This window comes from Sceloporus occidentalis, unplaced genomic scaffold (assembly GCF_023333645.1).
Source record: "Sceloporus occidentalis isolate IW3139 unplaced genomic scaffold, rSceOcc1.0.p SCAF_1, whole genome shotgun sequence".
Lineage (NCBI taxonomy): Eukaryota > Metazoa > Chordata > Lepidosauria > Squamata > Phrynosomatidae > Sceloporus > Sceloporus occidentalis.
The window spans coordinates 172,852,711-172,870,023 of record NW_028316981.1 but is presented as its reverse complement, the minus strand read 5'-3'; the positions used below and the strand labels follow the sequence as shown (position 1 = coordinate 172,870,023).

At 44.6% G+C, this 17,313-nt stretch overlaps 1 protein-coding gene across 6 annotated transcripts in view; it reads right to left on the bottom strand.

Moving 5' to 3' along the window:
* LOC149322748 (SPRY domain-containing protein 3) overlaps nt 1-6,586 on the bottom strand; it is a 65,258-nt gene extending 58,672 nt beyond the window's left edge. Inside the window, exons 1-4 of one of the 6 annotated variants that reach the window (XM_089482530.1) lie at nt 6,525-6,586; nt 5,155-5,266; nt 3,150-3,296; nt 883-958 (exon numbers count right to left, since the gene is read on the bottom strand). In XM_089482530.1, coding sequence (XP_089338656.1) covers nt 883-958; nt 3,150-3,277 — 204 coding nt within the window. In that variant the 5' untranslated portion in view covers nt 3,278-3,296; nt 5,155-5,266; nt 6,525-6,586. Of the gene's footprint in view, nt 1-882; nt 959-3,149; nt 3,297-4,321; nt 4,348-5,154; nt 5,872-6,524 lie in introns of those variants that run through there. The other 5 variants (XM_089482531.1, XM_089482528.1, XM_089482522.1 and 2 more) reach the window with 5 other exon arrangements.
* Nucleotides 6,587-17,313: the final 10,727 nt, after the last annotated feature.

Sequence of the window (17,313 nt, the reverse complement as noted above, 5' to 3'; positions counted from 1 at the left end):
ATTACATAATAAAATAAATATCAACCTCTCACGGCTGGTGTGTAAATACATTGCAACTGTATACTTTCAGTGTTACACACAATTCCAAACAAGTTGTTGTTGAAGGGTGAGGAATGAGATTGAAATTTTTAAAGACAAAACTGCCACTGTGAATTGAGCCCAGAAGATTCCTAAGATGTAGTGTATTAAAAACAAGGGCCTTCAAAATACTGGTTCCCAAAATGCTGAGCAGGGGTGAGAATTATGATGTGTTCCAGTTGCTGAACTGCAACTACCATCAGCCTTAACCTGCACAGACAAGTGGTGGGGAATGTTGGGAGCTGTAGTGCAACATCTGAAGGGCTGCCTGATTCCTACCTCTAATGTAAACTGACTGCCTCCAAACCACAGGATATCCTAGAGGTTTGTACAATGCACTGTCCAGCTATCAACAGTGGGCATTATGCAAAATATTGCACTATGTTTTAATTTCCAAGCTTGGTATTACAGAATTTTAGAACTGAACAAAGAAGATGAAGAGGTCATCTATCTAACCCAGTGTCCACTGATAGCAACTGAAGCATCCCTTCCAATTACCATCCAGCCCCTACTTCCAGATACTTCCAGAAAAAGGGAGCAGGCCACCTCCTTAGGCAATCTGTTCCACTGTCAGTAAGTTTTCACCATGAGCCAGCATTTCCCCAAAATAGGCTTCCTTTTAACTTCGACTCACTACACATAATCCTATCCTCTTGAACAAGCAAAACAAAATGGATGAACAGATGAAAAACAAACTATCTACATGTCTGGGAAGGCCTTCAGTGGCAATACTCAGAGAATTCATGCTGCAAGGCTGCTGTGATAAAAAAGCTCTACCTAATGACACAATGACAAGCTTGTTACCTCAAAATAATTGTTGTCTTTGGTCAGTGGGCGAGGAGCAACGTAGCAGCCAACTTCCCCAGAATTTCCATGGTAACTGCAGAAAAGAGACAAGTCAGTTTTCCACTACTCAAGCCACACTGGCAGCTTTATACAAAAGAAAGAATAAGATGAGACTGCAGATCTGGACATCTGGCCACAGTCAGAGGATCAAGTGGTTGGCAAGAGAATAATAATAGATTGGTCCACCCTTATCCACGAGGGATACCTTCCAAGACCCCCAGTGGATGCCTGAAACTGCAGGTAGCACCAAATCCTTGTTGTTAACTGCCTTTGAGTCGATCCTGACCCATGGCAATCCTATGGATGAGACATCTCCAAGATTCCCTGTCCTCCAGTGCTCTGCTTAGGTCCTGTAAACTCATGCCCGTGACCTCGTTAATGTGGATCTAAATATCCTCAAGGCACCAGATCCCATCTGATCTTGGAAGCTAAGCAAGGTCAGCCCTGGTTAGCCCTTCCGTGGATGGAAGATTGCCAATGAACACCAGGTGCTGCAGGCTGTATTTCAGAGGAAGGAACAGGCAAATTCACCTCTCAGTATTCCTTGCCTAAGAAAATTCATGAGAAATTCATGAGGATGCCATAGGTCAATAGGTGATTTGAAGGCACATATATAGAGTACATCCATCTAGCATGCAGTCTTCTTCTCTTACTACTATCTTCTACCTTTCATAGCATTATTGATTTTTCCAATGAGTTGTGCCTTCTCATGATGTGACCAAAGTATGACAGCCTCAATTTGATCATTTTGGAGTTCAGGGAGATTTCTGGATTGATCTGTTCAAGGACCCATTTGTTTTACTTTTTGGCTGTCCAAGGTATCCTCAGTACTTTTCTCCAACACCACATTTGAAATAAGTTGATTTTCCTCATATCTGCTTTCTTCAATGTCAGGCTGTTGCATTGTACAATGAATACAGTGGATAAGATTCTAACTTTCATGCTCAATTGTATATCTTTGCTCTTTAGGATCTTTTCTACTTCTTTCATTTTTTATCTTCTGATTTCTTGATTGAAGTTCCCATTCTGATCTATGTTTGATCCAAGAAACATCCTTACTATTTCGATTTCCTCATTGTCTAGGTTGAATTTATGTAGATCCTATACCAGTAATATTTTCGGACCGTGGCTGACTGCAAGTAACTGAAATCACATAAAGTGAAACTGCAACTAAGGGTGTATTCAGATCCTAAATTTCTGTACTCATTTTCCATCAGATACACTGCTGTCATTTTTTTTTTCTTATGACATCTTGCTGGTCAGAGCCAGCTTCAGGACAGAATAACCTGGCACTGGATATAGAATATGGTGCTTTGACTTGCTCGGTCTGTTTGTATTTAAAAGCAACCAAGGGAATCAACCACAATTCAGCTCAAAAGTCAATTTGTTTGCAAATTCTAGGTAAAGGAAAAAATTGATTAAGTCAGTCAACTCCCATATCTCAAATAATATTAAACCAGAGTTAGGGGGGATAAAGATGGGCTGCTCCTTGCAACACACTCCCTAAAGGGCATCATAATGGTGCTTGCACACCATAACAACAATGCTTCTGGCAAGCGCCATTTGGGCGCTCGGACACCCACGTGTCATCGCTGCATGCCCTATGTGGATGGGGACGTACGAGTGCCGAATGTAGGACTGGGCGCGTATGGACGCCCAGCCCTATGGAACCCTAAAATTGGCCCCAGGCTGGCGCAAAGCACCAGTCTATACTGGGTCTTAGGCAACCTTTTGCTTTTTTGAGGTCTTTTATTTTTAAGACAACTCTGAGTGTATTTGATTCTACATTTTGAGGCTTTCACAAGAACTCATACTCCATAACAAAGCCAAAAAACATTTAGAAATTAGAACTTCACTGTGATGGAACATGTCTGCAGGCCCAGAATTACATATAGGTGCATTTCTACATATTAAAAAAAAATTAAAACCAAAGAAAGAGGGAATATTAAACTGAAGACTTTCTATTTCTTACATCTTGAAAGTTTTTAGAAGTTTATTTTTAATAAAACTGGAGTTTAACCCTACCTTGCTCCCAAACCTTAACAAAACTCACAAAAAAGCCAAAAATCAAGGAAGTACACACTTCCAGTGACCTGTGGTCCCATTTTTAGCCCCAAAGTGTGATGGTGTGGCCCACCAGAGGGGAAAATGTTGAACCCCTCCATTATTTCAAGATCCCATTGAAAAGACCAGCTTCCCAGTACCATGAGTGTACCATGAGTTACCTTAGTATGTCCCCATCAACAAGGATATGTTTGAACCGTTCTTGGTAACGGACAGCTCGCACCTCTCGGATCTCTCGGATTCTCCTCCGCCAGTTCAGAAATCTGTAGTGCAGGTTTAGATCATCCATTATGATTGTAAGGATCTACCTACGGGAGAAGTCCATGTTTAAAAATATGTCCATAAAAATGCTGCACTAAGACGATCCCACAAGATATCCTTCAATGCTAGAGATTACAATGGGGCCTCCACATTCGCTGGTGTTAGTGATGCAGGACCCCCAGCAAACTGGAAAACCCACAAATAAAAAAAACACACACAATACTTTTTACCCGGGAGAACAACTCTCTAGGAATCTCTAGGTCCTCTGGTGCAACTCTGTGGTAAACATCTGCCAGAAATTGACCACAGGCTCACCCTGGAGGACCTACAAATGCCTAGAGAAGTGTTTTCTATAGGAACCTCTAGGTTCTCCAGTGTGACACTATAGCCAACTTCCAACAGAGGAGGGCCTAGAGATTCCTAGAGAGAACATATTAATCAAATCCCATGAATAATCAAATCTGTAAAAGTCAAAGCCACAAATGTGGAGGGATAACTGTATATTGCAGAAGCTAGGAATACCAAGCCTGGAAATATTAAAGACACATTCAGGCCTCTAATGGCTATAAAACTTCCAAGACAGAAACAAACTGTGATCTACGTGGGGCAATAGGAATAAAGCAGCAATCAGACCCAATAGCCATGAAAGTCATGGTGTAACAGCATCTTTTCATCCCAACTGATTCAGTCAGCTAATGGCCATCCCTTCACCATTTTTCCTAAATCAAATACTAAACATGAACCTGTATAATTCAGTTGCTGTCTACTTTACAATTCAATTTCCCACCAATACTTCATGTATACAATGGATACCAGACTCACATCTCACCAAGACCCTCCTTACCTAGATCTCATTATCTTAACTAAGAAGGCGTCTTCACCCTGACATGCTTATGTTGGACTATGGCTCCCATCATCCCCTACCAATGTGATCACTGAGAAGGGAGTAGTAGCCCAATGCCTCCAAGAAGCATCAGGTTGGGGAAGGCTGCTACAAGATTATCCAGTCCCTCCCCCTCCTCATTATAGTGTTTCACCTTTTCTTAATTTTAACGTTTTTTTGAAAAATTACATTATTATCAGTCTTCCGTAAAACCTCTGGATTGAAGAGCAGAAAGAGAAATGCTTAAAAATAACATAAACACACACTTGTCATAGGCAGCTTTGACTGAGAATCAACTCAAATACACAAATGGCAAAGTGAAAACCCAAAGATTGTAAACTGCTGATTTTAACCAACTATTTGTAACCCTAGATAGATTTATGAAAATATTGTCTGCTCAAATATTGGCTCACAACAGCTCATCTCTCTGCCAGCCTACACTGGCAACAACTTTCTCAGGCCTACAATAGTTCCCAAACTTTGGTACTCCAGATGTTTTGGACATCATCTCCCAGAATTCCTGAATGTGGACCATGGTGGCTAGGCTAGGAATGATGAAGTCCAAAAACCTGGAGGACCAAACTTTGGGAACCACTCATCTGCCACCTCAACTTTAAGCATTATCTACTCCTTATGCATTCCCTCCACATACAGTAACTCAGACCTGGGTTCTCTCTTCACATAACACTGGCTAGACCCAGGGTGCATCTGCACTGTACAAATAATGCAGTTTGGCACCACTCTCCATCCTATGGAATCCTGGGATTTGTAGTTTCACAAAGCCTTTAGCCTCCTCTACCAAAGAATTATGGTGCCTCACAAAACTACAAACTCTGGATTCTGTGGGATGAAGCCATGGCAGTTAAAGTGGTGTCAAACTGCATTATTGTTACAGCGTAGATCTCTTCCCATTTTGGTTTCACTTCGTTGTTCTTAGCATCCTGCACTCAGTACCCTTCCCTGCAGTTCTGTTAATCCTCATTTTCCCAAACAGTCACAAGGACTCTTTCACAGCCTGTTACCTGCTACCTGGGGATGATGGGAATTGTAATCAGACACACTTGGAAAGGCACAGGCTTTGGGATGGTTGGCCTATAGAAACTCCAGGCTCCAGACCAGTTGTGTTTGCAGTGGCTAGAATGCAAAATAAGCACAAAGTAAAACAAGGTTTTAACATTACTCTTCACTATGGAGCTCAACAAACAGGCCTCAGCACACTGTCAGGGTGCATCTACACGGTGGAAATAATACGGTTTGACGCCACTTTAAGGGCCGTAGCGCCATCCTCTGGAATCCTGGGATTCGTAGTTTTACAATGTCTTCAGCCTTCTCTGACAAAGAGTCCTTGTGCGTCACCAAACTACAAATCCCAGGGATTCTGTAGAATGGAGCCATGGCAGTTAAAGTGGTGCCAAACTGCATCATTTCCACAGTGTAGATGGGTCCTTAGCCTCCACCAAAAAAGAGGCCCTGCTAAATTCAAATGCAAAAGCCACCTTAAGATTCCTGAAGGAATAGGCAGATGCTTGCTGCCATGTGCCTTCAAGGTGTTTCTGACTTACAGCAACCCAAAGGCAAACCTATCAAGGGGTTTGTCTCTTCAGAGGGAGGTCTGCCATTGCCATCCTCTGAGGCTGAGAGAGTGTGACTTGCCCAGAATCGCCCCGTGGGTTTTGATGGCCAAGCGGGGATTCAAACCCTAGGTCAGTGGTCCCCAAACTGCGCCCTTTAAGGGTATTTGGACTTCAGCCCCCAGAAAACAATAGTCTGGGATTCTGGGAACTGAAGTCCAAAAAGCCCCTTAAAGAGCACAATTTGGGGACCACTGCCCTAAACAGATGGACTAAAGTAAGGACTCTGGTTATACAACCCCAGCATCACCCCCCACTCTAGGAAACCTCACAGCCCAGAACAACTGAGGGCCCTTGGCTGAGGCAGGGAAGGCATGGGTGGGTAGGGCTGGTAAGGAAGAGAATGCCTCTGAGCATACACAGAATGCCTGCCCCTCAGCACTGACTGAACATGTCCCAGGCCAGGAGAAGGAAAGGCCTCTGCAGCTCTGCCCCTGGCCAGGAAGGCAGAGGCTTCCCCAAATCAATGGCCACCCACTGACAGCATGAATATCCAGGAGGACCCTCCCACAACTCCGCAGCCTTGCTGCTGAGGCCCCAGCCCATCATGCCCCATCATGCCCTCAAAGCCATCATAGCCTCAAGCCTATGAAGCCCATCATCCCCATCACAGCCCTCGTGCCATGAAGCCCATCATCCCCATCACACCCCATCATGCCTTGAAGCCCATCAAGTGCCACTCCTCAACGGCCCCAGCGCCCAGCCCCTGCTACCTGCCTGCCTGCCTGCCTGCCTTCCTGCCTGCCCCAAGGCTCCCTTACCCTGAGAGAGCCCCGCTCTCCCTCCATGGGCCCCTCCCAGCCTCCACTTGCTCCGCTCCTCCTGCTGCTCCTCCTGCTGCTGCTGCTGCTGCCGCCGCCGCCACCCAGCTCACATCCGGGCTCCTGGCCCCGCCCATTCCCGCTCCAAAGCGTGTCGCAAAGCCGCGTCGGCGCCTGGGGCCAATGAGCAGGGCGGAGGGCGTGGCTTCTTCCTTCGTGAAGAAGGAAGGTGAATGGGGATGAATGGGTGGAACGTTCGGGACTAGGCGAAGCGGACGGCGATTGTGACGTCAGCGAGAGAAGAGGGGGTGGATTCCAAAGGGGCGTGGCTCAATGGGAGTCCTCAATGGGAGGAGCCAGGTGACTTCTTTCCTGGTCACACTCTCTCAGCCTCCTCTGAACACATCTTGCCAAGAAAACCCCATCATAGGGAGTCACATAACTGGGAAGGGACTTGGAGGCCCACGACAGCAACAGCCTGGATACCCAAAAAGGTGCCAGATCCCTTCTGACCCTGGAAGCTAAGCAGGGTCAGCCCTGGTTAGCACTGGGATGGGAGGCCACCAGTGACTACGTGGAAAGGAAGTGGCCAAACCACCTCTGACTTGGTATTCCTTGCCTATATAAAGACTCAAATTAATGGGATCAAGTCCATAAGTGACTTGGAGAACCACACACACACAAAGGAAAGGGGGCTAGGCAAAGTGACCCAAGGAAACCAGACACAGCAAAGAGAAGAATTCTCTAGGTGTGAAAAAAAATGTAGTGTCTCTGCAATGCTAGAAAGTTGGGGAGCGAAGGAAAACTTAGGTCCAAGCTTTTTGCAGGGTGTGTTTTGGACTTTAATTTGGGGAAAGCACATTTCTTATTTAGCCGGGCAGCACCCTCTAAGTACTGCATGGGCAAAGCCTTTGACTGCAGAGATCATGAAAGGCTATGGAAGGCCCTTAAAGACATGGGAGTGCCAACACATCTGATAGTCCTAATGAGGCATCTGTACTCAAGACAAGAGGCCACTGTCAGAACAGAATATGGAGAATCAGAATGGTTCCCAGTTGGCAAAGGGGTCAGACAAGGCTGCCTCCTTTCACCCTACCTGTTCAACTTGTATGCAGAACACACTGCAAGGAAAGCAGGCTTGGACATGGAAGAGGGAGGAGAGAAAATAGGAGGAGGGCATATGAACAATCTAAGGTATGCTGATGACACAATACCACTAACAGAAAACATCACCTACAGCAACTACTAAGGAAGATCAAGGAAGAAAGTGCAAAGGTAGGCTTAATAATGAACATAAAGAAAACAAAGAGAATGACCACAGAGACCACATTTTCTGGAACAAATGTCCTTAAAAAGGCATTGATTTTACAACAAAAATACATCCCTTGGGCTCAAGTAAAAGCAGAGGTGGGAATCATGAGTCCCTTCAATGTTGTTGGACTTCAACACCCAGCATTCCTCACCCTTTGCCATCCTGGCCAAGGCTAATGTCCATTGCAGTCCAACGTCTGATGATGTTGTATACGGCATTGGCTCCATTGCTGTTCCTGGGGAGAGCCATGTGCCTTATGCTTTACTGCAGTGAGGCCTCCATGCCAGCGTTGCTTTGGCTTGGAACGGCTCTCAAAACTCTGCAGCAGGAGAGCTAAGGACAAGGAAACACTCCACGGCCTGCAGTAACTGATGCAAAAGTCAAGCGCTGCAGCAGGACACTTGAGCACCAGATTAGAAATCAAAACTCCCAGAGCACATCCCTATTCATTTTCCTAAACCTAGAAGGTGCAGCACAGAAGGGAACCGGCTGTTGAGAGGGAAAGGCAAATGACTTGCCTGTTGGCAGTTCACCAACCCAAGGAATCTCAGTCTGATTCAGGTTTCCTCCACCGACTGACTGTTGTGTCAGCACTGCGGAGCTGCACCAGTTGCATACCACTTTAAATGCCATGTCTCCAGTCCTGTGGAATAATGGGATCTGTAGTTTGGTGAAAGACTCCCAAGTTAAAAGATTAACAAAAAAATAAATTCCAAAAAGCAAACCTGATTTTGCCATTTTATGTAAGGGACATACACATATGCATGCCATGCTTGCTCTCACTGGTCACATATTAGCATATAGGCAGCATGCAAACCAAATAAATGCATTAAAATAAAGTAAACTTCCTTAACTCTTAGGGAAAGCAGCACAGATTTAGGAATCTGTCCAGTACAAGTAAGAGCTTGGGAAAAAGTGTTCTCTTGGCCAGTAACTCCCAGAATGCCCCAGCCATCATGGGGATGCTGGTCAATGCAATCTCCCCAAATCAAAATTCCCAAGTTCTGGTTCACACCAGTGTACATGCTAATTGCAGAGTCCAAGGAGCATATAGCTACCATCCAGCAATCAGCACCACCCGCCTCAAAAATGCTCTTAAAGCCAGGTAAGAGCCCTTGTCCTCTGAGTATCATAACTGGTGGCCATTAAATAAAAGCCCAATCAATAGCCACTTCAGTGTTCATTAACTGCACCTCTTTCAACAGCCCACTGGGAGGCTTCAGTCAAAGCACTGATGGAAACCAGGTCCTGCAAGAAGTCATTTTAGCTGAGCCAGACATTCTGCTCCCATTCAGTTATTATTTTGGCTCTGTCCTCAACACCGGCATAAGAGTCCATCACTCTCAACAAAGCACCTGATCACAGTGTCCCAGGGTGGTGAGATTTGATGGTAGATCAATGATCCAGATAAAACTGACGAGGGATCAATTCCCTGCCATGCTATAATAACCAGAAAGAGCAGGAGTGGAATTAATGCAGCCCTCCAGATGTTGCTGGACTGCAGCTCCTAGCAGTCTTAGCAAGCATAGCTAAAAGTGAGGAATCTGGAGGTTTCAACAACATCTGGAGGACTGCAGAAGTCCCATCTGTGGCAGAGTATAACCTTGGAAAAATCCAGTCCCACTTTACTTGGCAGAGGAACTGCGACATCTCATCAGTTGTCTTTTTCAGCTGTTTGTGAAACTGCTTGCTTTTATTAAATCTTTCATGTCTTCCTGCCAAACTAGATAAAGGGGGGGGGGGAGTTGTTGTCATTGTGACCTGTTGTGTGAGCTTCCCAGAAACACCCAATGACCTCAGCAGGGATGGGCAACGAATGGTCCTCCAGATGTTGCTGGATTGCAACTCCCATCATCCCTCATGATTGATAATGCTGGATAGGGCAGATGGGAGCTGTGGTCCGAGAACATTTGGAGGGCCGGCTGTTCATCATCACTGGTAAAAGGCTTCTCTTGGTAATCAGGCATTTGGCATTTCCGTTTGCACAAGTCCTCACTGCCACCCTTGTTTTTGTTTTCATTGAATATTTCTATTTCCATTTAGTAAAAACAGCTGTTTTTGGTGTGATAGCCAGTACACAATTAGAACAAAACAAACATTTGCTCTTTAGCCCTTCAGAATCTTTTTTTTAAAAGTTAATTTTGCTAATTAAATGTTGCGATCCTAGTTTGAAATAAAAATTAAATTGAGTTGTGTTGTGATTGCAAAACTTTATCACCACTGTTGAGTCCCTGGGTGCCTCTACACTGTAGAAATAATGTAGTTTGACACCACTTTCACTGTCATGGCTCCGTCCTACAGAACCCTGGGATTTGTAGCTTTGTGAAGCACCAGCAGTCTTTGGCAGAGAATGCTAAAGACCTTATACAACTATAAGTCCCAGGATTCCATAGGATAGAGTTACAGCACTTAAAGTGGTGTCAAAATGCATTATTTCTACCATGTAGATGCATCCCCAATCTCCAGATGCAGCAACAGTACAGAAAGCTACAGAAGACAGAAATAAATTATCCTTTACTGTGCTCCTCTCGGAAACTGCGGTCCAAAACAGACTGCAGAAATAATCCAGTTTGAGACCGCTTGAACTGCCTTGGCTCAGTGCTAGGGAATCCTGGGAACTGTAGCTTATTGGGACACCGCAGCTCTCTGACAGAGGAAACTCAATGTCTCACAGAACTATAGTTCCCAGAATTCCCTAGTAGTCTGAGGCCACAAACTATAATCCCCAGAATTCCATAGCATTGTGCCATGGCAGTTAAAGTGGGGTCACCCTGGATTATTTCTACAGTGCAGCTGCAGCCTAAGTCTCTTCATCACTTTCTTCCCTTACCAGACTGTCATCCATGTTTCCAGAACTTGAAAAAGTTTCTTTCTGTACTTTAACTCCATTAGTGCCCTAGTAGCATGGCCAGGGGTGATTCTTGGGGTGTAATGTAAAAGTAACCTATCCACGCTGTGAGTGTTCCTTGGCAGACTGAGCAGCAGCAGCAGCTGTTTCAAGGCAAGGACCAGAATTTCAGAGGAGCCTCTCAAAGTGCCTGCTCTCCCCATCCCACCCCATTTCTTGCTAGCATCCCCACTGTACCATGTGGTTTCCCAGTCATTTTTCTCCTGTGCCCTACCACAGTGCCACTGTCATTCCAGGCTTTGAGGGTGGATCATGGGGGCAGGAGCGGTAATTCCTGGAAAGTACATCGTGTCTGACTGCTCCTTCTCTGCAGGTCAGGTCAGGGAGCATTCCTCCAGACTCCCAAGAGCTGCATCTCTTCCATGGCCCAAGGCTGAGGGAGCCAGTGCCAAAAGTCAAGAGCACAGATTCCTCTGGCACGATGCCGAAGGGAGTGCAAAAAGGCTTCTGCTGAGGTCTGTTGTAAGGCTATAAAAGGGCATGTGCGCTCACAGTATTTCTTCTGAATTTGAAAGTGCAACATGTGACAGAACCAGAGTTTGGCAAGAAGGGGGAGAGAAAGCCTTAGTTAAAGGCTGCAGTTGTCTCCATACACAAGTATTTGACAATAAGCTTCATGGAGCCCTAGGAGGATAACCAACAATATTAGAGGTCAGGCCCCTATACTTATACAAGCGCAGAAGAAAACAAATGTTGACCACTATGACTTTCACTACAATGACTACCTTCTGAAGTCAAACTGCAACTTCAAAGACTATCTTCTGCCCAATGATGTGAGAAAAGAGCATGAACCTACTCCTAGAACTGTCCCCTCATTTGATGGAGCAGGCAGATTCACCTGATTTCTGAAAAACACACTTTTTATAGGCCCAGAAGCTAAAATAATGGAGTTTAACACTGCTTTAATTGTCATGCCTCAATGCTATGGCTTTCTGGGATTTGTACTTTTGTGAGATATTTAGCATTCTCCATCAGAGAGCTCTGGCGCCACACAGCAAATCTACAAATCCCAGGATTCCAGCTGAGCCTTGGCAGTTACAACAGTGTCAAGACCACATTGTTTCTGCAGTGCAGATACAGCCCAGGCTGTTCATCTTCCCTGGCTAGATGGGAAGCCCATATTACAGCCATTCTGTTCCTTGGAGTCCAGGTGTAGTTACTCACAAAGAGGATTAGCAGCCTTTTAGGAAGACCCTGCTTCTTCAGGGGCAGCCAGATGAGCAGAGACATTATCAAGTGGCAATGCTTATCTCCATATGTTTATCTTCATACGGTTAAACTTCTCCAAAGCTGGTGTCTGCAGATCAAAGTGTTGCTAAAGGCACAGGTGCAGTCATAATGTAGGTTTTTTCTTGGTCAAGTGGCAACCTTTGTCATGGCTAAATAAACATCACTCTCTGCATGTACTCAGAGACCCTTTCTCCTTCTTTGCAATCCGAAGGCTTCCTCAGCCCCAGCTGCAACAGAGGCTTAGGGCTGCCAAGCAGGCACATGATTCTCTTCTGTGGCCAAGAAAGCAACAGAAGTGATGGATGTTATGTTTTTTTGGAAAGAATTGGCCAAGGAGGGAAATAGCTGGGGAAGTGGGTTACACAGCCAAGGTGGACTGGAAACTTGAACTATTCCAAGCACTCTGTCTGGATCCAAATGGAATAAAGTTGGGAGGGAGGCTAGAAAAAAAAAGCCCTTTCCAAGTCCCAAGAAACAGCAGGAGAAAATAAGTTTTCCTGGTCAGGAAACTGTTGGCTCATTGCAGCCTTTTGTTTGTTAATAAATTAAACTATTGGAAAATTATTCACAGAGAATAAAATAAGCCCAAATGCGAAGAAGACAGGAAAAAGTTGCTAACTCTCAGCCTAAACTACTTTACAGGGGTGTCGTGGGGGTAAAACAAGGCAACCTCCTGTGTGGCCTCCTTGGAGAAATGCATACCCTCCAACTGTCCTGTTTTGGCACAGAAGGTCCCAATCAATCCTCTGTCATCCCACTTTTCAGCTGCTTTTAAAATGTCCCAGTTTCTCTCTTCCTCCCCCTTTCCCCCTTCATCCTCAGTTTATTTCAACTGCTGCAAATTGAGTTTGAAGTGCAAAAGTAGTTTATTATCATTAACTCAGAAGAGAGGAAAGGCGTCGGGGTAGAATCTTGTCCTTCCCAGGAGGCTCAAGCAAAAGCAAACTCTGCAACCTCTTCTACCTGTCATGTTCTTCCTCATTAATAACTTTTTCCATCTCAGTCACACACTGATGTTGTTCAGGCACATGTATCCGAGTTTTCATTGGTGAAATGTTGGAGGGTATGGGAATGGTTGTGCATTTAGGTGACCCCCCACCCCCAGTCATGTCTCTGCTACATCCCTGCTGAGTAGACGGGAAAGTGATCCCAGATGCAATGTTTTGTATGCCTTCCTGAAACTATACTAGGCTAGACAGTTGTTGCAATCCTGTGCACACTTACTTGGAAGAGAGCCCAGCTGAACTTGGACATGCTTCTGCATCAAATACATAGGACTGAGCTGCAACTAACCCCACCTTGCAATCACAATACATCCAGAAATCCCCCCTCAACCCAGAGAAATTCCCCCATAGACTTACATAATACACAGTATCTTGCTCTTTCCAAATATCTACTGCTTTCATTTGGTAGATACAAAAACTAGGCAGGATAGAGAAAAAGTTAAAAGGAGGAAGAGGCACTGGAGGAAGACAGGAATGGAAGTGGCAGAAGAGCGATGAAAACCATTAAAAAACTGGCCTTGGCCTCACACCCAGCGTTGCCAATTTCCGGGGAATTTCCCGGAATCTGGGGAATTTAATTAATTTCTTTCCAGGGATTTTGACAGAATATTCTGGTAAATATTGGGGAATTCCAGGGATTTTGGATTTTGTTAAAACATTCCGAGGAATATCTTCAAGGCTTGTTGGCAACATTGCTCATACCCCTACCTTTAACAACTACTTGAGTGTAGAAATTAAAAGTTGGCAAACCTTCCTGACCTCAGGGGATGTAGCTGTGAAAAAACATAGGAACAGGCAGAGTTTTAAAAAGTAATTTCCCCTCCTGCAGAGAAAGGGATGGGAGTGCTGCAAGAGGGGAGGACAAGATATGGAATAAAGAGAGCAGCTAAAATGTTTGCCTTTCCAAGACTTAATTTTAATGTTGTGGTTACATACTTTATGATGTCTATCATCTTTCAACAGTCACATGTTGCAGGAGTCAGCAGTTTATTCCCACTTACAACCACCAACAAGCAGGCTATGCTCCAGACAAGGCTCCTGTTTGTTTTTAACCTACCCTGAATGTCATGAGCAGGCAGCACTCCAACAGGAGAAGTGTGTTCACATCAGTGACTTCCCCATATTCACAGAAAGCTTGCACATTCTGTGTTCTTGTTTCAACTCCATCAGTTGATCAGAAGATGCTCCATATTATTTCAAGAGCAGGCCTCTGCATGCATTACCCTGTGGTTTGATCACAGCAATATCACTGAATCTGTATACTGTATCTGCCTCATTTTAGGTATGAATGGGTACAGGAACAATTCTAAAGGGAGAGGTGAGGCTGGGCAATTATATAGCCCAGCAAAACCCATTATCTCCCTGATATCCGATTGCAGTACCTGTATCTGGGGGAAACCACCTGAGCCAAGTACTTTTCATTCTGTTTTTGCTCACAAGTAAAATGGAATATTATGCAATAATTTAGTGCCCCTAAAGACTGGAAGAACAACTCTGGGACTTTGTATAAGATTGTGTTACTGGATTCTAGCTCATGGGACTGTGCAATAGGTGGGTCAAGCACAGATATTATTACAATTCACTGTTTACTTCAAGGAGTTTTATGAGGCATGAATGGTTCTCCTCCTTCTGGAGATGATCTTCACAACAGTCCTTTAAGGAAGACTGTCAAGACAGCCAACAGAATCAGAGAGCCCAAATGACCTGCAGTCTAACAGCAAGCTTTAACATTATTTATAATGTTAATAATAAATAATATTTATAATATTATTATAATATTTATAAGGTTAATAATAATAATAATAATAATAATAATTATTATTATTTATTTATTTTACGATTCAGGTGTTTTCAGGTGGACAGGATAATAAAAAAGGAATGTTAACGCCAGTTTTAATTCATGGTAAGCCTAAAAAATATTTCAAAAAGGAGCTTGTCAGAGGCTTTATTAACTGAAGTATGCCTCCTAAGGAAATTATGATAGCATAGTATTATTATTATTATAGTTTATTTATATAGTGCCGTAAGTTTATACAGCACTTTACATAGTCATCAACCAAGATACAGATAAAACCTGCCTACAGCATACAATCTGAAATCAAGAGCAGCAAAAATTATAAAATAACAACTTATAATAATACAATATGTAAAAAATACATAGCAAACAAGAATAAGAATCAAATAACATGGCAAGTCACAATCCTATGTCCCCACTCCCCCCACTGTGAAAAATAACCACCTTAGGTGCATCGACACTGTAGGAATAACACAGCTTGACACTAGTTTAACTGCCATGACTCCAACATACAGAATCCTGGGATTTTTAGAGTCGGGAGGCACCATCACTCTCTGGCAGAGAATGCTAAAGAACTTATAAAACTACAAATCCCCTGTAGGGTGGAATTTACAAGAATTTAGCACGTAAAGTGGTGTCAAGCTGCATTATTTCAGCAGAGACAGCAGCTAACGGCTGAGAAAGAAAGCTAGACCAGTAGGTCATGCTCCTCCACCATGGGGCCACCTTGGCCATTGGGTGCTTCCTCCAAAGTCTCTCCCACCCAATTCAGAAAGCATCTGCTCCTCTGGGTGCCATGGTGATGTGGGGCTCTCTTTGGCCCTGCACTAGGCATTTCCAAGGCATGTGGAGAGAGTGGTCCTCTCTCTACCCGAAAAGCCATTGTTGTTAATTATCCTCTAATCGATCTCATGGTAGCCTCATGAATGAGACACCTCCAAGACCTCCTATTCTCTACTGCTCTGCTCAGATCCTGCAGATTCAGGTATTTGGCCTCCCTTAGCCATCTGGCTTGTGGTCTCTTTCTACATCCCTCCACCTTCCCTACCATTACTGTCTTTTCCAGTGATTCATCTCTTCTCCTGATGGGGCCAAATATGACAACCTCTATTTAGTCATCTTGGCTTCCAGGGAGAATTCAGGCTTGATTTGTTCAAGGACCTTTTCTCTCTTCCCCCCACCCCTCTTTTTGCCTTTTTGGCCATTCACAGTACCTTCAGCACTCTTCTCCAGCACCATATCTCCAAAGAATTTATTTTCATCCTGTTTTCTTCACTGTCCACCTCTCACATCTGTACCTGGTGATGGGGAATACAGTGGCTTGGACAGTTGTCACTTTAGTGTTTAGCTGTATATCTTTACTCTTCAGGATCTTGTCCAGTTCTTTCATGGCTGTGCTCCCCCCCCCCCCCCCCACAATTCCTAGCCTTCTTGACTGCCACCTTCATTCTGATCAATATTTGACCCAGGATACAGGAATTTCAGTTTCCTCATTATCTATTTTGAACTTATATAGTTCCCTCATGATAAATAAAAAACAGAGGACATGACCAACGAAAGCTCCAAACACTAAATTCATGCTTCTTAGTGATGCTTCAAAGGGAGGTCATTTTGGAATTCCCACTAGACAGAGGTTTGAAATGGAGGCTGTCTGGTCATGCTAATGGTCATGGCCACATGTCCCAACCCCAAAGGGGGACAAGGCACCGCAAAATGTAGGAACATCAAGAAAAATCAAATCAAAGCTCCAAAGGCTCATCTAAATGTAAAGGTGCACTTCTTAGTCCTGGTCTGGAGGGAGGACTTTTTGGAATTCCTCCTGGATGGAAAGCTGGAATAGAGGATGTGTTCTGGAAAAGGAGGACCTCTGGTCCAGGGTGATGCGATGTCTTAACCCCAAAGGAGGACAAGGCATTACAAAATGTAGGAAAGTCAAGAAAAATGTAACACATGATCAAATCAAAGCTCAAAACTATCTCCATATAATAAATTCATGTTCCTTAGCACTGCTCTGAAGGGAGGATCTTGTGCGATTCCTCCTGGAGAGGGAAGGCTGACATGGAGGATGTGTCCTGGAAAAAAAGAAGGCCTCTGGCCACCCTGACCAAACGTCCCAACCCTAAAGGAGGACAGTGCACTACAACATGTAGGACACAGAAGAAAAGGGTAAGACAAGAGCATGTGCATCAAAGCTCAAAACTCTCCATATAATAAATCCATGCTTCTTAGTCCTGCTCCAAAGGGAGGGCCTTTTGGGATTTCTCCCAGAGAGGGAAGGCTGCCATGTGGTCCAGGGTGGCTAGAAGATGTCTGAACCCCAAAGGAGGGAGGGGGCAAGATGTAGAGGGCAAGATGTAGAGCCTGCTGTGCCACCAGAGCTCCATGCCTGCTTCCCCCTCGGTGCTGCCCCATGTCCTGAGGGCTGCTGCAGTGGGTGGTGTCCTGCCCTGGCTCCCCTCCTCTTCTTGGCCCTGCTGGGGGGCAGAGGAGGGCAGGCAGGGAGGGAGCATTTAAGGCAGGCTGCCTCCTCCTCCTCCTCT